At 46.8% G+C, this 27,097-nt stretch overlaps 1 protein-coding gene across 2 annotated transcripts; it reads right to left on the bottom strand.

Moving 5' to 3' along the window:
- Positions 1–1,524: 1,524 nt before the first annotated feature.
- SLC49A3 (solute carrier family 49 member 3) lies at positions 1,525–26,501 on the bottom strand. 2 transcript variants are annotated; one of them, XM_081845310.1, is made up of 10 exons: positions 26,043–26,500; positions 13,485–13,643; positions 10,615–10,834; positions 9,433–9,509; positions 9,196–9,333; positions 8,137–8,253; positions 6,603–6,755; positions 6,319–6,476; positions 3,517–3,629; positions 1,525–2,200 (listed from the first exon to the last, which is right to left on the bottom strand). In XM_081845310.1, the coding sequence occupies exons 1-10, from the start codon at positions 26,217–26,219 to the stop codon at positions 2,046–2,048; spliced, it is 1,467 nt and encodes a 488-aa protein (XP_081701436.1). In that variant the 5' UTR covers positions 26,220–26,500; the 3' UTR covers positions 1,525–2,045. The 2 variants fall into 2 exon arrangements, with proteins under 2 accessions (XP_081701436.1, XP_081701437.1); XM_081845311.1 differs by lacking the exons at positions 1,525–2,200; positions 3,517–3,629 and adding an exon at positions 4,133–5,397 and having other exon boundaries at positions 26,043–26,501.
- Between the last annotated feature and the right edge of the window lie 596 nt (positions 26,502–27,097).

The following is a 27,097-nucleotide window of genomic DNA, read 5'->3' as shown; positions in this document are numbered from 1 at the left end:
TTCTTGCTCTTTGCAATCTGTGTGCTTAGTAATTCGCTCAAGAGTAATTGTAAAATTATAACTGTTAGGTGAACCGTTTCCACATTGTGTGCCTAAACAGAAGCTAGAAATGCACATCATATTTGTTTACTTGTTCTTCTGTCTTAAACAGGGTTTTTATTGTGTACTAGTTTCTAGAGGTCTGCCTTGTAAACCCCTTCTTCTTGCCTTTGAATGATCAGTCCTGACACGCAATGACTGTAAAAGAATTATTTATATGGTGTGCTCTTTCTTTTTTTATTTAAATATCAGTTTGTCTTCAGAGTATATACTATATTCGTAGAGAGATTCTGTGTATATTTTTGCTACGTATTTGTGTTTGGTTTCATTTTGATTGTATGTATATTTTTGCACTGATTTGAAATTCTGTATCGATTGCTTTGTGAGTATTGACCATCTGATTAGAATTTGTCTGTGACAAATATAACTGCTAATTTCTGTTGAGCCCTGAATAAACTGGCCCTGTTGTGTTTTGTGGCAACAAGAAGGCTTGTGCACACCTTGGGGCACTTGGAGTGTGTAAGAAACTGTTCCAGCTTATTCCACAAATAACTAGCATCGCTACGTGTAAGCAGGTGAATGCGTCTCTGTTCCCTATGGTGTAATAACTTGATAACGTCAGTTTATTTGCCAGGTTGTCTGTAAGGGAGACTTTGCACACCTCTCACACCCATTCTGTACCCCCCCCCCTGTGCTGGTCCTGGGGGCTACCGAGAGGCGAGGTATGAGTCCAGTTTGAGGTCGATGGTGCGGTATGGAGGCTGTCCATCAAAGCTGAAGCGGGGTCCAAGGCAGGGAGTTGGGTGGGGTCAGGAACTCTGGCAGAAGAGAAGGACAGAGTGCAGGCAGGAACAGGCTAGCAACAACGTTGCTCCCGCAACCTGGGACTGGCGCTGGCTGGCTTTTATCTGCCCCGAGGCATAGGGCGGCCCCGGTCCACAGGTGACTCGCCTCTCCTGGCCTGGAGGCGAGCACTCCTCCTGCGGGAACTTAGTTCCCTCCGCCTCTCTGCCCTGAGCCTCTGCAGCTCAGGAGAGGCTGGAGGGTTACCAGACCCAGAGGCAACCTCAGCTTCCCCTGACAGGGCTGGGAGAGGAGCACCTGCAGGCATTGGGTCCTCCATCACCTCCGGAGCCAGAGCAGACTCAGCTGGTGCCTGCACCTGAGGATCCAGCACAGGTGAGGACCCTTCAGGCTCAAGCCCCAGCCCCGGCTCAGCTGGTTCTGGAGGCGGGGACTCCTGTGCAGGCTGGGATCCCTCAGGGTCAGCCTCTGAGTCCGAATCCTAGGCCATCACACCCCCCTAAAAAATCAACACTACAAAGTTACTAAGCATATTCAGCCTTCATAGGGTGGGGGTCCCTCCTTGCATTTCCCCCCTAAAGATTTTGCATCCTTTCGCAAATTTCTCCAGAGTCTGCTGGTACTTCCTTCTTGTGCACGGTTGATGTTTTCTTTGTTATATAAGCAATGCCACTCACATCCTCACCGTCAGAAACACAATTTATTTAATTTAAACATTTATAGATCACTTTTCAAACAAAGTTTCATCAAAAGGAAATATGCTGTTGCCCAACAATGGGAGATGCTGAAAATGAAGAGTTGCAGAACATTTGCATTCCCTCCTTTTTTCACAGAAATCAGGTTGGTATAAATATGCTTATTCCATTGAATTGCCCTTGGAGTGTAACACACTGGAAGAATCAAAATAGCCACTCTTAGTGAGTCTCAGACACTTACACATTTCAGCACCATCACCAAGGATTAAATTGTCTTTTAATGGGGGTAGACTCTTGCATTCTGTCTTGAAAAAGACACTCTCCAACTGCTGCAGGGAATTTGGGTGGTACTTGTGAGAAGTTTCCTGTTAAGATAATCATCATCTTTTGCTCCAGTCAGTTCCCAAAGACTTATAACTTACTGTGCAACTGTGGCACTTGGGGTCTCAAAAGTCTTAAACTTTTCTCGAGGCACTTGGGTTAGTCCAGATTTCAACTAGAAGCAGTTCATTTTTCTGCCGTTACTGCAACATCCTCTTCTGATTTGTTGACAGAGAAGTCGTGAGATACTTCTGCAAAGATCCTCTTGTAATTAGTGTGAAAGGCAGCCACAAAGAAACATGCAGCCAGGCTGCAGATTCCAGCCATCATTAGCATTGAAGCTGTGATGAGAAAGAGAGGACATTTCTACAGATGTATTGAGAATGAAACCCAGCAGCTTAAAAATATATGAGAATTACAAGATCAGTTTAGGAACGCCAGCTGCAATCCTGAGCCTACTTACCTGGGAGTAACTGCTAGGATTACACAGTAAGGTAGGTCAGCATCAGTAACTATAGACCAGCTACCCAAACTTATTCGTTAATTTCCGTTCATATTGAAAATTCAATCTTAAATCTACTAGAATGTATGGCCAACTAAAATCAGCCATTATGCACTTTGATGAAAATGTGTAACTGAGTAGAAAAACAATGGCATAATGAACTTTAGCAAAGTTGTAATGGTTTTTTTAAAAGAAAAGGTAAAGGACCCCTGGATGATTCAGACCCCTGGACTGGAAGTCCAGTCAAATTCAACTATGGGGCATGGCGCTCATCTCTGCTTTCAGGCCGAGGGAGGCAGCATTTGTCCACGGACAGCTTTTCCGGGTCCTGAGCCAGAGTGCATGGAAACACTGTTTACCTTCCTGCCGCAGTGGTGCCTATTTATCTACTTGCAACTGCTGGGTTGGCAGGAGATGGGACGGGAGCTCACTCTGTCACAGGGATTCAAACTGCCGACCTTCCGATCGGCAAGCCCAAGAGGCTCAGTGGTTCAGACCACAGCGCCACCCGCGTCCCTGTATGTGATGAAGAATGCAGTCTCTCCGCGCTGCGAGACAAAATCCCGCTTGCTGCTATGCAGAGACGGAAAGAGAGGAGGGCCTCAAAATACATATCAGACCTTAAGAGCAACTAAAATAACTGCATCTCAAAAATCACGAGAAAATCACACAGTGTAAACCCAGGGTGGGGAACCCTCTTCGGTCTGAGACCTTGTTGACAATCTGGTGGGTGAGTGACAAATGTGAATTTACTCTTGTGCAGTTGGCACACAAACTCTCCTTACCATCTGGGCAGGAAAGACATTATCAGAGTTCACGGTCACATTTTTGCCAGGCAAAAGCAAGTATAGTGAAGCAGGGCTGCTGGGGTATGTGTCCAGGGGCGAGTCTTGAGGGCCTGATAGAGAGGCCCTTGGCTGGAGGTTCCTCCAACCTAAGAAGCTGGGGGACTCCTTATTTGCAGAACCTCAGAACCCAAACCAAGGCAAGGATGGGAGCAGGTCAGGGAAAGAGACCTCTACTGCCATTGCTGTGCCTCAACAAACTGCCCCCCTTGCAGCTGATGTTCACACCTGAAGGAAACCGCCACAGGTGTGTGTGAGAGAGAGAGGATATATTTATAATACGTAAAATAAATACGTAACGAAAACTTACTAGACCAGTCTAGTGCTTTGCCGATGGCTGAGGTGCAAGTAGAAAATGGAGCATCTTTCTTTTCCACAGCTAGGCTTTGCAGCAAAAGCATGAGCACAACACCTAGAAGTTGGCTGTGGAAACAAAATCAATCCATCACGCAGGTCTCCTTTTCATGGTTATATCACACACACACACACACCTCATGTCCAAGACTGGCTATTTTTTGTGTGCACTGGGTGGGGTGGGGTGGATATACTGTCTGTAACAGTCAAGATTCACTTTTATGTCTAGAGCAGACATTTTGGGTGGTACTCCGTGCTAGTCCTGCACAGACTAGACCCGCTGAAGGGAATGGGTGTGACTTAGAATCATAGGGTGGTAGTGTTGGGAGGGTCCCACGGGTCATCTAGTCCAACCCCCTGCCATGCAGGAATAAAGGGAAGGAGCACCGCAAGAGAGGAGCTCAAAACCATTCCCGCTTCTTTGAGAGAAGGGGCAACACCAGAGGATTCAAGAATGTTCCACTTCAATGTTTTGTTTCTGCAGTCTGAAAAGCCTTGAAATGATTAGAAGCTTAAACTTTGGTTCGAGCAGCTGATTCCCCCATGTATGGAGAGCCCTGTTTTTTTTAAAAAAAAATATGAGTTAAATAATTTCAGTGGCTCGGCTCTGGGGAGGATTTGGCTGAATTGCCACCCTCTGTGTACAGTGGTATCTCAGTTTTCGAATGTAATCCATTCCAGAAGTGGATTACAGAAGACCAAATTCTGAAACATTTGAAAACTGAAGCATGCATTTCGGGAAGCATTTAAGTCCGAAAAACTCAAAATGGAAGCCACATGGCATGTTCGGCTTCCAAAAGGCTTCCCAAAACCAAAGCAGTTACTTCCTGGTTTTCGGCGTTCGAAAGCCGAAACGTTCAACTTCCGACACGATCGAAAACCGAGGTGCCAGTATACTTTGAGTAGATGCCCCATCAAGTCTCGGTAGGAGATATGCCAGCCAGCCAGATACAACCGTGCTATGGCGATTCTCCTACCCATCCGGCATCCTCTACTATTTCTGAGTCCAGTGATGGCCCTACAGGAAAGCTGTCTGAAGCTTTTCCTCACTTCACATCCTGTACTTGCCATGTGGTTCCCCTTGCCCATATATGGGCAATTGCATCACAGGAAACGCCGCTGCAAACTTGCCAGCCATGCAAAGGAACAGGTGCTGAGGACATTTGGAAATCGGCTAGCTCTGAAGGAGCCAATGCTAATTCAGCCTCCTGTGGAAAGGGAGCTTTCCCAGCCGCCTTCCCAACTGCTATCTAACCAGTCTGTTTTCTTGAAACCGGCATTACTTGAATGAGGTCGTGTGTTGCAGCGTTATCTGTGCGTTGAAACCATTGGAAGCCCAGCATCCTGTTGATATAGCCCTGCCGCTCTGGAAAAGGTGTCTCAATGGCATAGAATCGCCAATACCTGCATGCGCATGAAGTCCCTCTCACAATAAGCCCATAGAGCATAGAATCATGGAGGTGGAGGGAAACCTGGAGGAAACAATGCACAAGGCACGATTTGCAATGCAGGATGCAACCACAGCATCCCTGAAAGATGGCTATCTGGCCTCTGCAGCGAAGGTGAGTCTCTCACCTCCCAAGGCAGCCAGTTCCACTGTTAGAACGTTTCTCCTTAATGTTTAGCCAGAATCGGTCTCCTTGCAATTTCCACCCACTGGTTCTGGTCCTGCCCTCTGGAGCAACAGAGATGGAGTCTGCTCCACCTTTGGCCTGAAAAGACCTTCAGAGATCTGAAGACTGTGGCCACGTCTTCCCTGACTTGGAAGTAATTAGTGATGTTCAGGATTGGGGAACCTTTTGCAGAACGGGGACCAAATTGTCATCTGGGCAACCACCTGGGGGAGCACATGCCAGAGGCAAGAGTAGGTGGAACAAGGAATTGTACCATTGGCTAATTTCTACACACACACATCCTTTATTCAGGCAACCAAGAGGTATTATGAGAGTTCAGAGGCACATTTCAGCCAGGCATAAACCCTCAAACGTAGGACTGAAGAGAGTGTGATGTCATGGAATGGCTGGATGCAGACGAGCGGTGGGAGACCCCAACTGGGGAACCCCCAGGGGAAGAAGGTTCAGAGCCAGGGGAGTGGTGGTACAATGACAACGAGCAGTCTGAGGGAGTAGACTGGGAGAAGGTGGTGTCGGAAGCTGAAGAGGCAACAGGGTTTAGTGAGCAGGAAGAGGCTGTGGCAGAGAGCAGTTCAGAATCAGAGGCAGGAGAGGAGCGGGGCCAGGAGACACGAGATGAGGCAGGCTGCTGAAGAAGCCAGGGAGCCTCCCCCTCCTGCTGCAGCCAGCTCCCTCCCCCTGGTCTCCCAGTACATAGAGAGGAATGAAGAGGGCGGAGCAAAGAGAGACAAGAAGGCAGAGCTTTAGGAAGCAGGGGAGGAGCCTTAGAGAGTGGTGGGAAGGCGGAGCTGCCTCATTGGGGCAAGACTACTGGGAAGAGTTGCTCTGACCACTAGGCCTGCATTGTTTTGGTTTCTGTGAATAAAGAGTTCACTGACACTGGGTGTTTTATTGCTGGCCTGCCCAATTCCAGCTCCTGGCAGTGGCTTGGGGAGAATCCCATGGGCCACACAAGAGAGACCTGGACAGCTGCAACTGACGCCTGGGTCTGAGTTTTCCCTTCCCTGCTCCAGTTCTTCTTTAACCTTGGCATGGCAAGCTTTTGGAAAGAATCTGTATATTGCCACTACAACTACGCAGCGCATAGTACAGAAGAAATCGGGTGTCCTGATTCTACTACTTACCTGATCACAAAAATCAGCCCTGATGAGGATCCTTCCCCCACGGGATATGAACATTCGACCGCTAGTTCCATAGCGACAGGATAGATAGCAAATCCAAAGAACCCGAAGAGTGAGCTGATGGTTGCCAAAGCATAGGTCTGGTTTCTCAGCTGAGACACCTGCATGAAGAGAGTCTAAATTGAGTACCGACAAGGCTGCAGAGCCGACTTTCAGCAATTCAGCTCCATCGTGGGGTGCGCCCCCAATAATGTCAATTTAAGAGACCTAACGTTAATGGTATTTACCACTGCAAATCCAATGCTAGCCAGCGCAGCTAGACAGAGAAAGACCTTGGTAGCTTCTGTGAATTTCTTTGTCCGGTCAACGTACAGCCCGAGGCAGAAAGCCCCGATGAGTCCGGACACAATGAACAAGGCGCCGCTCAGACCTGCAAAGAACTGTAAATGAGGGATTGATTAGATGATATGGCAGACTCCAGCGAAGAGCAAACCCATTGAAACCAGGGAGTGGAGTTGGAGAAAGTAGATCCACAACTGCAAGGACTTCCACAACTATGCAAGGACTTCCACTCCCATCCTGCTCCTCCCCCCAAACCCTTCCCAAACCTTCTCCAGAATGTTGAGGAGCCCCGAAAGCAGATAGAGGAGATGCACATAGTGGAGAGGAGAAGGCAAGGAAAAGCCATCGCACAGCCAAAAGACCTTGCACTAGCAGATCCACTTTGTTGGGAGACCCATAGCAGTGCCATAGATTTCAATGAGCCTACTTTGATGGCGATTTAGTTGGCGTCAACCCAGTAATTACGGCTCCTAAGAATAAGGTGCAGCATATTTCCCTCGCCCCACCCTGTCTCCCTTCACTGGAAAGCAATCAAGAGTCTTCTGATCTGGTTGTTAATTATATCGTACCAGACAAGATGGCGCTACACAGGGTCTCTGTAATGAAGGGATCCAAATTGCTTCATTTTAAAGCACAGAAAATAAAGCTACATTTTTTATTTGCTTGATATTTATCCAACTAACATTAGTTTTAGTTGTATTTTTTCAAAGAAGCTGAATTACCAATATTTGTAATGATAGCATACTGAAGGCTAGAAATGAAGGCAATTCCCCTCCCCACCCGAACTCACAGTACCAGGCAGATCCTGTATTTATTTGAACCAAAGGATCTCCCCGGATCACTTATTACATTTTGTCCATTTACTTAGTACTTTTGTCCATTTACTGTATTTATTGTTCCCAATTTGAACTAGAAAATGGTGATTTTCTTGAGTCAAAATGAGAGTACCCCTAAGCACTGGGTGAAAGATTCCTGCATTGCAGGGGGTTAGACTAGATGACCCCCCGGGGTCCCTTCCAACTCTACAAAGCTGTGATTCTGTGAACCCAATGTTCACTCCCTGGCATCTCCAGGAATGGCTGGGAATGTCCTCTGCCTGAAACCTGGACAGCAGTTACCAGTCAGTGTGCAGACAATGCAGAGTTAATCTGGCTTGGTCTAAGGCAGAGTCTTCTATTCCTATTGTGGAAGGACTACAGTTCAGTGGGACAACATCTGCTTAACATCCAGGCTCAATGGCTGGAGTATCCAGGTAGGGGAGGCAGTGCTGGTGAAAACCTCCCTGCAGAGTTTCACAAAAAAACGCCCCACCCCAGCTGCCGCGGTCTCTGCACATCTCCCCGCTTCTCCCTGTGATAGGCTGAAGCTGAATTCCTGCAGTCCCCTCCCAGATTGTCTTCTCGATCGCCCGTCTCCACCTGCCCTCCCTTGAGCTTGCATGACAACAAAAAGCCACAGATGAAATCTGGAGCAACTTACATTTGAATATCCATTGACACACAGGATCTGTTCCAACAGAGCACTGAAGCAGGTGAATATTGCTATCCCTGTCGCGAAGGAAAGGGCCAGGATGATGTAAGATGTATTTCGCAGGAGCTAAAAACGGAAGACAAGGCACGAGTTGTCAGGGGGGAAAACAGCAGATCGTTCACCAGCAAGCTGGTATACACATTTATACAGAGTCTGCTAAAACTTGCAACTTGTTTTCCAGTGTAACTGACAGGTTTGCTGGAAACCTTAGACTTTTGTCAAACGAGAGATACGTTCAGATAGCTTGGGATAGAGACTGGGTAGGCAAACTAAGGCCCGAGGACTGGATCCGGCCGAATCGCCTTCTAAATCTGGCCCGTAGACTGTCCGGGAATCAGTGTGTTTTTACATGAGTAGAATGTGTCCTTTTATTTAGAATGCGTCTCTGGGTTATTTGTGGGGCATAGGAATTTGTTGATTCCCCACAAAAATATAGTCTGGTCCACCACAAGGTCTGAGGGACAGTGGACCGCCCCCCTGCTGATGGATGGGGCCGGGCATAGGCATAGCCAGGAATTTTGTTAGGGGGGCAGAACCTCAGATTTGTACAGTCATACCTCGGGTTGAATATGCTTCAGGATGAGAGCGTTCAAGTTGCGCTCTGCGGCAACCCGGAAGTAACGGAGCGCGTTGCGTCCGGGTTTCGCCGCTTGCGCATGCGCAGACGCTCAAACTGACATCACGTGCATGCACAGAAGCGCCAAAACGTGACCTGCGCATGCGCAGACACGGGCTACGTTTGCTTCTAGATGCGAACGGGGCTCCGGAACGGATCCTGTCCGCATTTAGAGGTACCACTGTATTGATTTTTACTTATTTGGGGGACAGCTGCCTCCTTGGCTACGCCCATGAAAGGAAACAAGATCGGAAGTGGACCATGGTCAGAAAAGGACTGGGAAACACTGATCTAATATGACACAACAGTTTCTTTCTTTCTGTCCTATAGAGGCACATAGCATTCGTTGTACCTTTATCTGAGTTAATAATTCTGCTTTGCTTGCAACATACCATCTTCAAGCCCCTGAAGAATGATGGCGAATTGGAGTGGCTAGCGCTTGCTGATGGTGGGGTTGGTGGGACCTTGTCACGAACGCCCAATGTGGCTAAGGCACAGGCGAAGACAGCAGGCCCTGCGTACACTCCAAGCTGCAGAAAGCAGGAGGAGGAAGAAGAGAAATGGTTTAACTCATCTGCCAAGGATATGTAAGCGGTGCAGAATACTAAAATTGATTAGCTTTCATTTACCATTAAAGGGATATCTTTTCCTCCCTGTACAAGCGCAGGTGACAGCAAGTTAGCGATGAGAATGCCCAAGGGATTGGCTAAATGGAAATTAAAGAGAGAGAGAGAGAAATATGTGACTTCTCCCTCCGAAGCAGCTGAAATATAATGCCGAGCATTTAAAAAGCAAGCCAGCTGACTGGAAAGCAAAAGGAGAGGCCACACGCCTGTACAGGATTAGAACTCAGGACCTGCTTTGGAACCCCTTTCGTTGGGGGGCTTCTCAGATGTGTGATTTGAGGGCTGCTCCTCCAAAGATATCCCTAAGGTGATACCAGGTATTTTGGGCCCTCTTCTTCAAGACCCCTTAAAGACACTAATAATTCGCAGGTGAAGACGTTTCCGAACTGTACCACTTCAGATAGCACGTGGGGGAATGACTTTCCATAGAAAAAAAATCCATTCACACAGAAAACTAGGATGATGGGGGAAGAATTCTGGCCCAGCTTCCTTCCTGACATGCAAATTTTCTATGTGGGAGATACAGTCAAACCTCAGCTCCTGAACGGCTCCTTTTTGGAACGTTTTGGCTCCTGAATGCCGAAAACCCAGAAGTAAATGCTCCAGTTTTTGAACGTTTTTCGGAAGCCGAACATCCGACGCGGCTTCCGCTTGAGTGCAGGAAGCTCTTGCAGCCAATCAGAAGCCGCGCCTCAGTTGTAGAACATTTCAGAAGCCGAACGGGCTTCTGGAACGGATTACGTTCAACAACCGAGGTTTGACTGTATTGCTTTCTCCTTTTTTGAATGGTTCCACGCAGTCATATGTTTCCAGGCTGACTGCTATTCCCGTCAAGGAGGTCCCAGTCCTCTGAGGGAGCAGGTGAGGAGCTGGGGGGCACTTCTGAATCCATTACTGTTGATTTGAAGTTCAAGTGGCCATGTTGCCACAGAGTACCTTCCATCAGCTTCAGCGGGAGGGCCAGCTCTGCCACAGTCTGGGCAAGGACAGCCTAACTTCGGTTGTCTACGCCATGGTAACCTGTGGGTTGGACTACTGCAATACATTATATGTGGGGCTGCCTTTGGAGACGGTTCGGAAACTGCAGCCGGTGCAGAATTTGGTGGCGAGACTGACTATCAGGGCAGTGTGGTCTGAGCATTTAATACTGATTCTGGCTCGACCTGCCCTGGCCCAGTTACTTACACATGGAGGCAATCATATTGGCTGTGGCCCTTTGGTGTTCTGGGAACCATAAAGCTGCCAGTTTGGTGGGTGAAAAAATGATGAGCGGCTGTGCTGTGCCGCAGAGGCACTGTCCCACAAGCAGGTACACAAAGTTGAGGGAGCCCAGATCCAGGAAATCGAGGATGCTGAAAATTCGAATTACACTTCCCATCATGTTCAGCCAGGCGCAGAGTATCACCTGCAGTAGAAGAAACCATGTCACCAACACTGATTTCAAGCAGCCATCCATGAGAACGGAATAAATTTCAACAATTGAAATTCCAGAACTACCGTATTTTTCGGTCTATAAGATGCATATTTTCCCCTCCAAAAATTAAGGGGAAATGTGTGTGTGTCCTATGGAGCGAATGCAGGCTCCTTGGCTTCAGCAATAGCAACGCGAAGCCTCCAAAGCACAGAGGGAGTGCTCCCCCCACGCTCTGGAAGCTTCGCGTTGCTTTCGCTCAAGCCTGGAGAGCGAGGGGGTCGGTGCGCACCGTCCCCTTTCGCTCTCCAGGCTTCAGGGATAGCCGCCTGAAGCCTCCGGAGCACAGCGGGAACTCGCACTGCGCTCCGGAGGCTTCGGGTTGCTATCGCTGAAGCCAAGGAGACTTTGGGTTCCTTTTGCTGAAGCCAGGAGAGCAAGACTCTCCTGGCTTCAGCAGAGAGGGCGAGCTGCGCAGCGCCCCTTCAGCCAAGCGGGAGGAGAAATGGAAGGGGCTCCGTTTCTCCTGCCGCTTCGCTGAAGGGGTGCTGAGCAGAGAGGGGGAGAATTTTTTTTACTTGTTCTCTCCCTCTAAAACAAGGTGCGTCCTATGGTCGAGTGCATCCTATAGAGCGAAAAATACGGTATTTCATTTCCCTACATTTCTTTTCCAACAGGCAGATGGCTATAAGGCTGGGAGTGCGTTGAGAGTGAGGGTAGTAGCACAGCGGCTGAAAGACCTGAATTGTGTACCTGGGCATCCTTCAGTTCAAACTTCATCCAGTTCACTAGCTGGCCTTTGGGAAAGTGCTAGAGGGCTTTGTACCAATGATCCCCAGATGGTGGAGATGTCGGGCACAATCCTGACTCCTAGGCACCTTTACTTAGTCACAAGTGGTTGAAAGTCAGGTACGGAACATACCTGGCACCTGGTTAATCTTGAACACTGGCCAGAAGCCGTGGGAGTGGGAACAGAGAGAAAATCCACCTTTGTGCAACTAGCTAGTTTCTACACAGACACAAAGCCCTCTCTGCCTGGGCTAGCAAAAGGCAATATCGGAGTACAAGGGCACATTCCAGCCAGGCAAAAACACTCGAGGGAAGGTGAGAAGTAGGGCTAGAGCTGCAAGAGCCTGAGAGAGACCTGGAAGGCTGGATTTGGCCCCCAAGCCTGTAGTTCCCCAACTCTAAATCACACCCTGTCCCCTTGTGTGATTGTGTCTTCTGCAAGACGTCAGCAGCAGGGGCAGTCGTACCTAGGCTCCCTTGCACCCTTGTAGACCAGTATGAAGTAAGCAGCACATAAGCGGCACACAAAACACTACCAAATCATTCTACGTTCTAAATCTTAGCCAGGCTAAGCGAATAAAAATAAAATAAAAATAAAAAGCTTAGTAAATGAATAAATGCTTAAGTCAAGAAAGAACTTAGCATATGAAGTTGAATGTATGTAAAAACACCAAAATCTTGAGGGAGAATTTCCTGAAGAAAGAAATTAAATATTGTAGCTTAAGCCAAGAAGGAATGTAACATATGGACTGAGCCTGGCTAAAGGAACTTTAAAGACTGAATCTTCCTTTTGGACACAATTTGAATGAGTTTTCTGTTTGTGGCTTTTGTAGTAGATCTTGTACCTTGTTCTCTCAATTTTTGGATTATTAATATAAGATTTAGAACATAGAATGATTTGGTAGTGTTTTGTGTGCCGCTTATGTGCTGCTTACCTCATACTGGTCTACAACAAGAATTCACAGCATAGGTTCATTTCTTCAGTCCCTTGCACCCTTGGTAAGGAGCTCAGGAGATCCCTTGCACCGAGTGCTATTTTTCTAGAAAAAGAGGTGCCAGAATTCACTGTGAACGCCTCCCTTGTTCTCTTATAATGGCAATGGCACCCACCTAAGAAGAAGAGTTTGGATTTGATATCCCGCTTTATCACTACCCTAAGGAGTCTCAAAGCGGCTAACATTCTCCTTTCCCTTCCTGCCCCACAACAAACACTCTGTGAGGTGAGTGGGGCTGAGAGACTTCAGAGAAGTGTGACTGGCCCAAGGTCACCCAGCAGCTGCATGTGGAGGAGTGGAGACGCAAACCCGGTTCACCAGATTACGAGTCCACGGCTCTTAACCACTACACCACACTGGCTCCCCGAGAGGTGCCGGAATTGAGTTCCTGGGAGTTCCGGCTGAAAAAAAGCCCTTGTCAGAGGAGACTGCAGCAGAGGAGCCAGCCCGGGGAGTGAGCAAACAGGCGGGTGGGCTTCTGGCCACTCCTAACCACCGGTGAGAGGCGCATTTTTTGTGTCCCTGGGTCTGCACCCCTTGGCGAGGGCCAACCTGCCCAACCCCAAGGTTGGCCCTCCCATCAGATGTCAAAGAAATAAACAACTATCTGACTTTTAGAAGACATCTGAAGGCAGCCCTGTTTAGGGAAGTTTTTAATGACTGGTCGTCTTTTTAATATTCTGTTGGGAGCCGCCCAGAGTGGCTGGGGAAACCCAGCCAGATGGGTGGTGTATGTATGTATGTATGTATGAATGAATGAATGAATAAATAAAGAAGCCCCTGAGCAGGGCCGAGCAGAAGCCTGTTGACCATTTGTGATCTTCTAACTGAGCTTCGCGCTAGTCTCCATTTCAACTTACGGCACATTTCAGCCCGACGGTGTCCAGAATCCATATTGCTATGAGCCCGACTGGAACGGATATCACGAGGTACACAAGGGACAGCCAGTTGACCATATCCATGGAGGTGTGAAACCGTTCTGCTGTTTTATCAGCCACTGGAGCAAACGTCAACCATAGCTGCAGATGGAGGAGGGAAGAGGTTATAGAGTAACGACACAAAACCTGCAGGTAGTTATGTTTGGGGCACCATCTGTGAGTAGCACTGTCTAGACACAATCAGCTAGCTCATGGGTAGGCAAACTAAGGCCCGGGGGCCGGATCCGGCCCAATCGCCTTCTAAATCCGGCCTGTGGACACTCTGGGAATCAGCGTGATTTTACATGAGTAGAATGTGTCCTTTTATTTAAAATGCATCTCTGGGTTATTTGTAGGGCATAGGAATTTGTTCTCCCCCCCCCCAAAAAATAGTCTGGCCCCCCACAAGGTCTGAGGGACAGGGGACCAGCCCCCTGCTGAAAAGGTTTGCTGACCCCTGAGGTAGAGAGACAGGAAGCCTGGATTGCGCAGGGCCAGGCACGATTTCCTTTAAGATCTTACAGAGCGGGGCAATGTCACCACATGTTGCTAAACCTGAAGGTGACTTAAAGCATCCTGCTGAAGAACAAAAGATAAATCCAGGTAAACCATTTAGAACAATAAGCAGCTCAATGTTCCGAGTGGATTTGTATTTTAGCTGGGAAGGCTCCAGGCAATTAATGCAATCTCAAATTAGTGTTTGGCTGGGGCTCAGGAGACTGATGCAAGACACATCTCTAGGCAAAAGGCAAATTATTTATTTATATGGATCTATCTACCCATCCATCTGCATCCTGCTTTTCCATTTTTCTCGTGTGCTCTGCCATACGGGCATATTTCCACAGGCAGGTGTCACGTAAGTCCCACATGATGACTCAGAAAAAGGGAGAATGAAAATGGTTACGTCCTCCCCTCCCCCCATGAAATTCGGTACACATTTATTCTAAGACACCTTTGATTACTAGAAAAATCTGCAAACGGGGCATTTGGTCGTCTCTTCGCAAAACTGAGCAAGGAAGCAAAGCATCATATGCTAAGAGCAAAATCATTACCAAATTAGAGGATAGTATCAGAACGTTAGTATAGCTAAAGCTATGGTTTTCCCATTACTGATGTATGGAAGTGAAAGCTGGACCATAAAGAAGGCTGATCACCGAAGAATTGATGCTTTTGAATTCTGGTGCTGGAGGAGACTCCTGAGAGTCCCATGGACTGCAAGAAGATCAAACCTCTCCATTCTGAAGGAAATCGGCCCTGAGTGCTCACTGGAAGGACAGATCCTGAAGCTGAGGCTCCAATACTTTGGCCACCTCATGAGAAGAGAAGACTCCCTGGAAAAGACCCTGGTGCTGGGAAAGATGGAGGGCACAAGGAGAAGGGGATGACAGAGGACGAGATGGTTGGATAGTGTTCTCGAAGCTACCAGCATGAGTTTGACCAAACTGCGGGAGGCAGTGGAAGACAGGAGTGCCTGGCATGCTCTGGTCCAGGGGGTCACCAAGAAGTGGACACGACTAAACGACTAAACAACAGCAACAATCAGAACGTTCAGGAGAACCTGCAAGTTAGCGTAAGTACGGCAAAACCTTTTTTTAAAAAAGCAGAAACAAAACCGTATGGAAGGCCAATGAACCTGCAAAACTTCCAAATGGGCACAGAATGCTGTTATTTGAGAGGCAAACTATTCTGGGGTTCTCTTGACCCTCCAAGCCATTTGGGGGGGTGCAGGGGGGAAACCCCATTCTGCTAGTGGGAGTCCTTAGTTGAAACCCACGCAGGGAACTGAAGTATTTGGTATTTGATTTATTTACTTTTTAATGCATTCGCAAACAGCCTAAGCATTTGCATTCCTAAGCACTGTACACAAAAACAACCCACAGATAGAAGAAAACACTCTTGTCTAGTGGATTTGGAATGAAGTATCTCAACAGTTGTTTTAAATTATTATTATTATTATTAATTGAATTTATATACCGCCCTATACCCAGAGGCCTCAGGGCGGTTCACAGAACGAAGAAATCACGTACTTTCTTTTGACCCTAAGTGCTCAGAAAAATCTGTCAAAATCTTCAGTCATTTGAAAACTAGGAAGTTAAATTAAAAGAGTTCACATCAACCTTTTCTGTGGTAAACAAGTATATTTTGCAAAATTGCAAAGAACACCTGCAATGTTACATTCAAGGTCAGCTTCCAGCCCTTCTTGAAGAGACATCCTCGCTTGTCAAATTGTCAAGAGCAAAGAACTCTGAACTGAAATTGCCTCAGGAAATGAAACTAATGAAGCCGTAACACTATCAAAGAGGTTCTCCCACAAATTGGCAGAGCCTGCCAAGCTAATTACAAGTGGAATATGGTAATCCCAGAGTGAAGGACGCAGAACTCAGGAGCAGGTAAGCAATGTGCAGAGGTGGGGAAAGAATATGCAGAGCTGAAGATGCAGAATATGCATTGTTATGAGAATTATAACATCTAAGATACAAAATAAATGTACCAAGCAAACACATACATAAATATATAAACTGCATGTCTGAAGCAGTACAGTGGTACCTCGGGTTAAGTACTTAATTCGTTCCGGAGGTCCGTTCTTAACCTGAAACTGTTCTTAACCTGAAGCACCACTTTAGCTAATGGGGCCTCCTGCTGCTGCTGCGCCGCCGATTTCTGTTCTCGTCCTGAAGCAAAGTTCTTAACCTGAAGCACTATTTCTGGGTTAGCCGAGTCTGTAACCTGAAGCATATGTAACCCGAGGTACCACTGTATAGGAAAAAAGTTCTGAAACCATTTTGTCTCTCCCAAATTGACCTCAAATGTTTCTCTGCAAGGAGGGAGGAGATGAGAAAAACCTCCTCATTGTCTCTTTGCTCACAAATCCTGCCTCAAGGGCACATTTAAGATATGAATAGGGCGAGCCTGTGACCTGGACTCAGGAATTAAGTACAGTGGTACCTCGGGTTACATACGCTTCAGGTTACAGACTCCGCTAACCCAGAAATAGTACCTTGGGTGAAGAACTTTGCTTCAGGATGAGAACAGAAATTGTACTCCGGCGGCACAGCAGCAGCAGGAGGCCCCATTAGCTAAAGTGGTGCTTCAGAGTAAGAACAGTTTCAGGTTAAGAACGGACCTCCGGAACGAATTAAGTACTTAACCCGAGGTACCACTGTATTTATCATCACAAAAGAATAGCCAGGCTAGCCGGGTAAGAACCCATCAACAGGTTTCATGTCAGATAGGATTCTCTTGTAGACCGCCCCTTCTGTGATGTATGTATGATGTTTTGGGGGGTGGTCTTGGGCTCCAGGGTGGGCAATTTCAAAATGTCTATATAAGGGCTTGCACACCATTGTTTGGGGTCCCTCCTGCCTCCAGCGTGTGGTTGTGAGCACCCTGTTGCAACAGTTAATAAAGATCAGGCTTACTAGCTGCTTTGCTTCTCAATATTCTCTGGTTGGCCTCTGTTATTTTCTCCTACCGATAGAGAACCTACAAAAGGACTCTATATGGGCTCTTGGGTACCCCATAAGGGAAAAGGAACAGGTTTTTCATATAGCACATTAATAAATGAGTGCACATGCACACAAAAAGCAGCATGCAAAAACAATAGCCATCTTCTGTTATTAGAGATGGGAAACCTTTTATAGCCAGAGGGTCACATGCACTTCTGGGCAACCCATGCTAGGTGTGGGCAAGGCCAGAGGCAAAAAAGGATGAGAGCATTTAATTTTTTAATTTTATTTTACCTTTGTGCAATAGGCCTGTTTCTACAGACACACACATGCTCCTCTCTAGTCTCTATCCAGGCAAACAAGCAACATTATTGGAGTGCGAGGACACATTTCAGCCAGGAGAAAACTATCAAGGGCAGTGCAGAAAAGGGACTGTAAAAGCAGTGTCCAGGGTGTGTGATACGTGGGGAGAGTCCCTGAGGACCAGATTCAGACCTCTGGCCTGACATCCCTCATCCTTGTTCTAAGATGCTGGATCCAAACCACCGTTAAAGACCCACAAGCGTCTTGGTGGTTCTCCCTCACAGTTTTGCGCTCCTAGGAGCCCCTCCCCATCCTTTGTAGTGTGGGAGGGTTGTACCCTGGATGATGCACTGACTGCCTTGTTCCGTTCTGTCTGAATTAGCCTGGATGTGTGGGAGAAAAACGGTGGCCTCAGGAGAGCTGGAAGAAGGCTCTGAACAGATGCCTGCAGTAGCTGTCAAAATGAGTAGCTGCTACAGGCACCCGTTCATTTTTGTCACCTCACTGATTTTAACAGAGTTGGCCCACACATTGAGTTGAGGGTCATCAAGTGATGCATGTCAATGTGCAATATGGTCACTAGTCCACATCAATCCTGTTGTTTAGTGCACCTTGTATCACTGGTTGTTTGCAACATAACAGAAAGCAGATTGGTTTAACTGGAAACAAACCCGGACAACTCCTTTTGCTTACAGAAACTTTAGCATTTTCTGGGTCACAATGAAAACAAAGGAGAGGTTAAGTGTAGCGAATAGGTTAATTGTCCAATTAAGCAATTAAGCCATGAATAAAGTAGTCCAGAGTGTAACACAATTTTTGGAGTACGTATGACTAAAGGTAATAAGGAACAGAAGTAACTCGGCAGGCAATAAAGACTAAGAACTCTGCCACAGATCAAGTCTGCTGTTCTCATTGAAACACGACCAGTATCAGGGTCAGGAAGGTTTGCCGCCTGAGGCAAAACAGAAGATGCTGCTCCCACCTCCTTCGTTGCAGCCCCTGCCCCACAACCAGCACCATCTCGTCCTCTGTAGCCCCACAGCCCTACATTCTTTTCCTACGCAACCTCTTCCTTCCGCAACGTGCGACGGAGGTGGCAGGAGACTAAGAGGAAGCTGGAGAAGAGACAGCAGTAGCAGGTGCCTGAGATGGAGGCCAGATCTGCCGCCTGAGGCGACTGCCTCACCTCACTTCATGGGCCGGGCGGCCCTGACTGATATCCTGGAAAGAAGCCAGTTTGGAACACCTCTAATCATCGCTCGGCGTGTTTGTTGGGCCTGCTCTTTCATAATCTGAACTTCTCATTGTCATTGTTGCCTTTTCATTACTGCTTCTCCACGGCTCCACCACTCTGAGCTCAAACAAACACTCTGTTTCTCAGCAGACATATCCCTCGACCAGCCAACCAACACAGGCAGGAAGTACAGTGGTACCTCGGGTTAAGAACTTAATTCATTCTGGAGGTCCGTTCTTAACCTGAAACTGATCTTAACCTGAAGCACCGCATTAGCTAATGGGGCCTTCTGCTGCCGCCGTGCTGCCAGAGCACAATTTCTGTTCTCATCCTGAAGCAAAGTTCTTAACCCAAGGTACTATTTCTGGGTTAGCGGAGTATGTAACTTGAAGTGTATGTAACCTGAAGCGTCTGTAACCCGAGGTACCACTGTACAGAGTTTGGAGAATTTCTAAGGATGGAGACTGACTTTCGACAGTGCTTTGATGACGTCAACTGCTAACTCCAGAGGGTAAAGGACCCCTGGATGGTTAAGTCCAGTCAAAGGCGACTCTGGGGTTGTGGCACTCATCTCACTTTCAGGCCAAGAGAGCCAGTGTTTGTCCACAGACAGCTTTTCGAGTCATGTGGTCAGCATGAGTAAACTGCTTCTGGCGCAATGAAACACTGTGATGGAAACCAGAGCACACAGAAACACTGTTTACCTTCCCGCCACAATGGTACCTATTTATCTACTTGCTTTGGTATGTTCTTGAATTGCTAAGTTGGCAAGAGCTGGGACCGAGCAACAGGAGCTCACTCCATCACGGGGATTTGAACCGCCAACCTTCCGATCGGCAAGCCCAAGAGGCTCTGTGGTTTGTCCGACAACTTTACCTTGCTTTTACTCTGCTGTAGCAACCTTCAGCAAAGAGTCTTGTGGTCCCTTAAAAACAGATTTATTGCGACATAAGCTTTCACATGTGCTGTTGTTTGCACAGCAAGGGGAAAGGCTGGGCGGTGCTAGAGATAGCTGCTAGCGTGTCATGGTACTATGGGAAGCATAAATGAAGAAAGAATTAACATAGGAGCCATTCATGGCAGGTACAACCCATTCATCTCTAGAAGTCGTTGGTGTTCTCTTGGCCTCAATTTGTTAAAAAACAAACAAAAACCGAGCTAGTTGGAGAAGTAGAGAGCTAGCACGAGGATCTTCTTTTAAACCTATGGCTTACCGTATTTTTTGCTCTATAAGACTCACTTTTTCCCTCCTAAAAAGTAAGGGGAAATGTGTGTGCATTTTATGGAGCGAATGCAGGCTGCACAGCTATCCCAGAAGCCAGAACAGCAAGAGGGATTGCTGCTTTCACTGCGCAGCGATCCCTCTTGCTGTTCTGGCTTCTGAGATTCAGAATATTTTTTTTCTTGTTTTCCTCCTCCAAAAACTAGGTGCGTCTTATGGTCTGGTGCATCTTCTAGAGCGAAAAATACGGTATATTGGTAATTCCTTGAGAATATTTTGTATTATTTTGAGTAAGCCACTTACTGTACAGTGGTACCTCAGGTTACAGACACTTCAGGTTACAGACACTTCAGGTTACACACTCCGCTAACCCAGAAATAGTACCTCAGGTTAAGAACTTTGCTTCAGGATGAGAATAGAAATCATGCTTTGGCGGTGCAGCGGCAGCAGGAGGCCCCATTAGCTAAAGTGGTGCTTCAGGTTAAGAACAGTTTCAGGTTAAGAACAGACCTCCGGAATGAATTAAGTTCTTAACCTGAGGTACCACTGTATATAAATCTTGTTGCATACATAAATTACAAAAACAAAGAGCAAGAATTGTTCTTTGCATCTCCACCTGAGATAGAACGAGGATCTTTCCTACTGAATATATATATTATCTTTAACAAACCTAGTGTTTTTATTTTCCAAACTCAGAGTCTCTCTGTGTGATTACTTCCAGGGGTAAAGTCTGCTCCTCCAGCAGTGAATCAGACGTTGAAATGCCTTCCTCTCTCCCTGGACCCAGAGGTCATCCTGCTCACTGCTTTGCAGTCTCCTGGGCTGTAATGTGTCCTGGAACACTCAAAAAAACGCTTCTTGCGTTCCTGGAAGGAGGTCAGAGAATGGCATAGAAACTTGCCTCCTGCACCAAAGGCAACTTTTTCCTTCCTTGCTCTGCCCACTTCGGACTCCACTTTAAATAATACTGATGGAAAAGACTGTCTCTTCCTTTTGAGCGCTGCCTTGCATGGTGTCTGGTTTGCGTCCATCTGGGGTGCGTCCCTGGCACCCAGCTTCTGATCTGTCGGGTCTCTAATGTCAGCAAGGCCTGGCTGGCAGATGGTAGCATCTCTGCTGCTGGAAAATGTGCAGGTAATAAAATAAAATAAAATAAAATAAAATAAAATAAAATAAAATAAAATAAAATAAAATAAAATAAAATAAAATAAAATAAAATAAAATAAAATAAAATAAAATAAAATAAAATAAAATAAAATAAAATAAAATAAAATAAAATAAAATAAAATAAAATAAAATAAAATAAAATAAAATAAAATAAAATAAAATAAAATAAAATAAAATAAAATAAAATAAAATATTTTTATTGTTGCCCCAGCCACTTTGGGTAGAGCCAGCATGGTGTAGTGGTTAAGAGCGGTAGTCTCGTAATCTGGGGAACTGGGTTCGATTCCCCACTCCTCCACATGCAGCTGCTGGGTGACCTTGGGCCAGTCACACTTTTTTGAAGTCTCTCAGCCCCACTCACCTCACAGAGTGTTTGTTGTGGGGGAGGAAGGGAAAAGGAGATTGTTAGCCGCTTTGAGACTCCTTAAAGGGAGTGAAAGGCGGGATATCAAATCCAAACTCTTCTTCTTCCAGCATATACAAAAACATAATAAAACTTCCCTATACAGGGCTGCCTTCAGATGGCTTCAAAGGTTGTACAGTTACTTATCTTTTTAACTTTGTTGTCAGTGTTGTGGGACACAGAATCAAGACAAAGAGATTTGTTGTAGGGGCAAGTTCCTGAGTCGGACTCTCTGTTTGTTGGTCTAGCAAGCAACTGTGGCCTTTTTCAACCTGGGCAAGCCTTTCCGCCCATGGTATGTGAGAAGACAAAGTCATATTTCCAAGATTGACAGCAGAGATCGCTTTGATGGGACGCCAGGCAGGTCTGAGCTGGCATTGCCAGGACCAGCAATGTTCCTTTCCCTGCAGATTCTGTGTGGTGAGGCAGTGACTCGGGGGTGAGAACTTCAAGCCAGTTCTCTGAAGGCCTTAGCTTGACGTATGCTTGCTCCTCATGTCTCTGACCATCACCCAAGACAGTCCAAGCCCACTCATCCTGGTCAGTGGCTCCACTCTTTGGGTTTCTTCAGTAGAAAATGGATCACCTCGTTCAAGAATCTCTCTCTCTCTCTCTATATATATAAATTTTAACATATCATTTTGGACAATTATAAAACATACTTTTATATCTTATATACTTTTTTTTTTTACTTCTGCCAATCACATCTGAAAATTTTCCAATCTTTTCCACTTAATTTACATTTATTACTTTCACTATTACAGTGGTACCTCGGGTTACATACACTTCAGGTTACATACGTGTAATGAATGTATGGGGGTTGCTCGTGCGTAAGTTGCCACCACTCCTGGCTAGGTAGCCTGGTTAAACCTTTCCTGACTGGACAGCCCTTCACTTTGTGGCTGTTCAGTCGCTAGCAGAATCCGTCAGTGGGCGTTTCTTAAACTTCTTCCAGCACAGAAGCTCTTTGACGCCAAGTCTCCGCCTACTTTCCCTGCGCGGAAGTCTTCTGCGCAGGGTGGGCGTGGGCAGAGGAGGACCCGTGCTCTCCCTGCTGGTCTCCAGCGAAGAGTCCTGGAGCCCCCTCGCCGATTCCCCTAACCGCCCCCCTTTATCCCTGGTGTTACGCTGATTTCCTTCCCCAGCCGATGAGTTCCCTCTCTCCCTGCTTGGCCCTTCTCCGGCATCGCTTTGGAGCCCTGCCTCCACTTCTGGCTCCGATGTCAGTTCCCTGACAATACGCTTCAGGTTACATATGCTTCAGGTTACAGACTCCGCTAACCCAGAAATAGTACCTCGGCTTAAGAACTTTGCTTCAAGATGAGAACAGAAATCACGGGGCGGCTGGGCGGCAGCAGTGGGAGGCCCCATTAGCTAAAGTGGTGCTTCAGGTTAAGAACAGTTTCAGGTTAAGTACGGACCTCTGGAATGAATTAAGTACGTAACCAGAGGTACCACTGTACTTTTAAATATCATAACTAATGTCTCTCTATCTTCTTTGCAATATTTCATATATTCCTCCTTACCAAACTTCTTGTAGTCCTACTAGCGTAATTTGTTGATTACAGTTGCTCTTCAAATAGTTCGCATATTTATTCCAATCTTCTGTGAATCTCTGGTCCTGCAGGTTTCGAATCCTTCCTGTCATCTTATCCAGTTCGTTCAAGAATCTCTTATGTTCTGGTGGGGCCACTTCCATGTTTGAAGAAACATCTGAACGTCTTTACTGGATCAGCCCCAAGGTCCGTCGTATTTGGATCGCTTGCCTCCACATTGGCCTCCCCATGTTTTTCTAACATACATATGAAGGAAATGAATGGCAAGGGTGTGAGCCTGATACTTCCCATAAAAATCTTGTGGCAGGGAGTTCCACGGATTAATTACTCTTTGCAGAAATAGGTACTTCCTTTTCTTGGTCCTGGATCTGACAACCAGATTCCTTACGTAACTCCATGTTCCAGTTTAATGAGAGGGGAAAACAAAACCCGCTCATTGCACCAAGAGAATTTGTTGCTGGGCTACCACTCCCATCTGCACTGAACCTTAGCCATGCTGCCTCAGCTCTCAACCAAAAAGCTCCAAACCTTTTTGCCTTTTGTCCTAAGAAAGGGGCCTTTCAACCCCTGGAACAGTCATAAAATGACCCCCATCTCAAATATTGTCGCTCTGCAACTGGAGCCAATATTTTCGTTGGACCATCTGGCTAAGCAATATGTTTCCCACAGCAGCAGAGACCTGATTGAAATCATTTCCTCCCCAAACTTGAACATTCCAAGCTCTGAAAGGTGCTGCAGCAAAGGAATTCAACACTTGCACATTCCGAATCCTGATTCACACCCATTTTGCTCCTTGGCGCTCCAATAAATCAACGAACGAATGAAGCAAACAAGACGCACCTTTTAATTTAGTCCCTGCTGACTCTGTCTAAAGGCAAATGGGACAAATTTGCAAATTGAGAGGAGTCGGAGCTTGAGCTCGTCTCGGGGCTTTGGTGTAAGGGAGGAAGCAGCACTCTGCGCATGTTCAGAGGCTCTGGATTGTTAACCTTTGGATTACACTTCCACCGAAACAGAGTCCCATGAGAGGTGGTGGACTCTTCTTCCTTGGAGGCTACTAAGCAAAGGTTGGGTGGTCATCTGTCAGGTATGATCTAGCTGAGATTCCTGCATTGCAGAGGGTTGGACTAGGTGACCCTTGGTATCCATTCCACCTATAAAAGTTTATGATTCTCTGGTTCGGTCAGACTGCGACCACAGCCTAGGAAGGGTTAACTCAGGATTTAAAATGCAGCTTCGAACATCCGGTCCCCAGAGCTTTGAGAAAACTGGGAGGTCCCATGTACACAATCCATTTAATAGTCATTGCTTCCCCCAAGGAATCCTGGGAAGTGTAGTTTGACAAAGGTGCTGGGAACTGTAGCTCTGTGCTATCTTAACAACCCTCAGCACCTTCAACAAACTACAGTTCCCAGGCTTATTTGGGGGAAGCCACAACTGCATAATGTAAGACTAACAAATGGTCTGGGAGTAATGGGAGTTGTAGCCAAACAACATCTGGGAACCCGAGGTGGAGAATGGCTGGATTTGAGCATTGTACCACAGACACCCCCATTAAAATCCCTACCAGACCAGGTAATAAAAGCATTCGGGGAAATGATATGTAATGAGATGAAAAAAATGTTTAAATTAACTTTTATATATATATAAAAAAAACCAGAGGCTTTTTTATTAGGAATTGTAGGTGCTGATATTCCAAGGGAGCAGAAAAGACTTTTTATGCATGCAGCGACAGCAGCATAGATGCTATTAGCCCAGAGATGGAAAGAAGATAAAGTCCCTACCAGAGAAGACTGTCAAATTAAATTGTTGGACTATGCAGAAATGGCAAAACTGACCGGAAAGTTCAGGAACCATGAAGACCAAAACTTTAACAAAGAATGGGGAAAATTTATAATTTATCTTGGAGACCACTGTAAACTGATGAAAACATTAGCAGGACTGCAATAACTCTTGTAAGGTAGCAAGTACAATGGAAACAATGGAGTTATATTCAATATAGAATATTGGGAAGGATGCAGTAGAAAAGGTTTAATAATAGGACCCATGAAGGGGAAGGTGGGAAGTCCAGAGATTCGGAGGAATCTATAAATGTGGATATGTATGGTTGTACTGTTATACCTTTATATTTGCAAAATCAAACAAAAATATTTCCAAAAATAAAAATCCCTAACAGGCCGGTCCGTCTATCTCTCCAATCCTAATCTACCTCGCAGGGATGTTGTGCGGATCATGCATAGCTCAGCTGGATAGAGCATGGTGCTGATAACACGAAGGTTGCAGGTTGGATCCCGGTATGGGACAGCTGGAGCATAAAGAAGGTTGATCACCAAAGAATCGATGCTTTTGAATTCTGGTGCTGGAGGAGACTCTTGAGAGTCCCATGGACTGCAAGAAGATCAAACCTATCCATTCTTAAGCAAATCAGCCCTGAGTGCTCACTGGAAGGACAGATCGTGAAGCTGAGGCTCCAAGACTTTGGCCACCTCATGAGAAGAGAAGACTCCCTGGAAAAGACCCTGATGTTGGGAAAGATGGAGGGCACAAGGAGAAGGGGACGACAGAGGACGAGATGGTGGGACAGTGTTCTCGAAGCTACCAGCATGAGTTTGACCAAACTGCGGGAGGCAGTGGAAGATAGGAGTGCCTGGCGTGCTCTGGTCCAGGGGGTCACGAAGAGGCGGACACGACTAAACGACTAAACAACAACAAATGGGACAGCTACATATTCCTGCTTTGCAGGGGGTTGGACTAGATGATCCTCCGGGTCCCTTTCCAATTCCATGATTCTAAGCCATAACATGGGGCGGCGAGACTTTCTGTCCGGCGCCTCGGAAGCCAGAAAGGCAACGATTTAAAACGCAAGCTTCCAGTGACAGGCGCTTTGACTCATCCGTCAGGCTTGCTAACAACCCAGAACATCCGGCCGCGCCGCCACCTCTCCGCTTCGGAAGCAACCTCCAGCCACTTCGAAGGCATTTTTTAAACTTTGGGTGGCCAGATCGTTCAAATTTCCCTCTCGGCTCCCGAAATCCCTGCAGCTCCAAGCCGGGCCAATCGAAGGGCTGCTTCGATGGGGGGAAAGCGGCCAGCCAAAGGAATCCCGTGCGCAATCTGGCAAGTTGGAGACGAGCGAAAAGAAAAGACAGCCGCGCGCGCTCTTTACGCACCATGGCATTGGAGCAATTGAGCAGGCAGACTACGCCCAGCAGCAGCCATCGCCGCTTGTAGACCTTGTACGACTCGGCGACGATCTTCTCCGAAGAAGTCCCGGGCAGGAGGCTCCCTGGCTGGTTGTTGTTGTTGTTGCTGCTGCTGTTGTAGCTGCTGGCGCTCTCCGCATCCATGTTGCGCGCTGCCTGCGCTGGCCGGTTTGTTGGCGCCGCGCTCGGGGCGCGCTGCTTTTCCGGGCGAGAGTGGCTACGACGCCCCCGCTGCCCTCCTGCCCGGAGGAGCCTGGGGTGCGCCCTGGATATGCCGGGCCCGGGGAGGCAGTTGCCACATCGCCGGCGAGCGGGGCTTGAAAAGCCGGTTCCTCGCGCGCGCCGCGCCCCTAGCCTCGTCGCTGCTGCCCCCGACACTAGTCTGGCACGGAGCGGAGCTGGTTTTCCCTTCCCCTTCTCTCTGCCGGCAGAAAGAAGCCGCCCACTTGCCGGCTTGTTCCGAGGCACTCCCCGAGCGCCCTGCAAGGTCCTAGCGCCTGTTTCTCGGATTCTTTTGCATTTTTGCATTAATTTATCGTTTTTATTTGATTTTGCAAATGTAAATTTAGAACCAAATACAGTTCCATATAAAGAGATTTCTCTGAATCTCGAGACCTCCCCCCCCCCATCCCCTCCATGGAATCCAACATTTTCAACTGCATCTTATATCATAATCTATGTTTTATATCTGTCCATAGGATCCATAGTATTTGTTACATTACAAGTGAGATTAAAATCCTGCTAGTGTTATCTTTTCTTTTTCCCCCAATTTTTTTTATTGGTTTTCCAAATTTACAACAAACACACATAAAAGAAAAACACTACAATATTAAAAGGTAAAAACAAACAAACATATAAACGCCTATCTGTTAAGGACCCCATTTAGTTTTCATTGTCGAATCCTCCCTGAGTTTCCATAGATCTCATTGTAGCAGTTTTCCAATATCCACTTTCTAATAAAATTAACTTCATCAAGTTACTATCTTTCTATATCCTCATAATATTTTCAGTCCATAATGTTA

Source organism: Podarcis erhardii (genome assembly GCF_964252035.2).
Source record: "Podarcis erhardii genome assembly, chromosome: 17".
Classification (NCBI taxonomy): domain Eukaryota; kingdom Metazoa; phylum Chordata; class Lepidosauria; order Squamata; family Lacertidae; genus Podarcis; species Podarcis erhardii.
The sequence above is the reverse complement of the archived record's forward strand: the minus strand, read 5'-3'. Positions and strand labels throughout refer to the sequence as shown.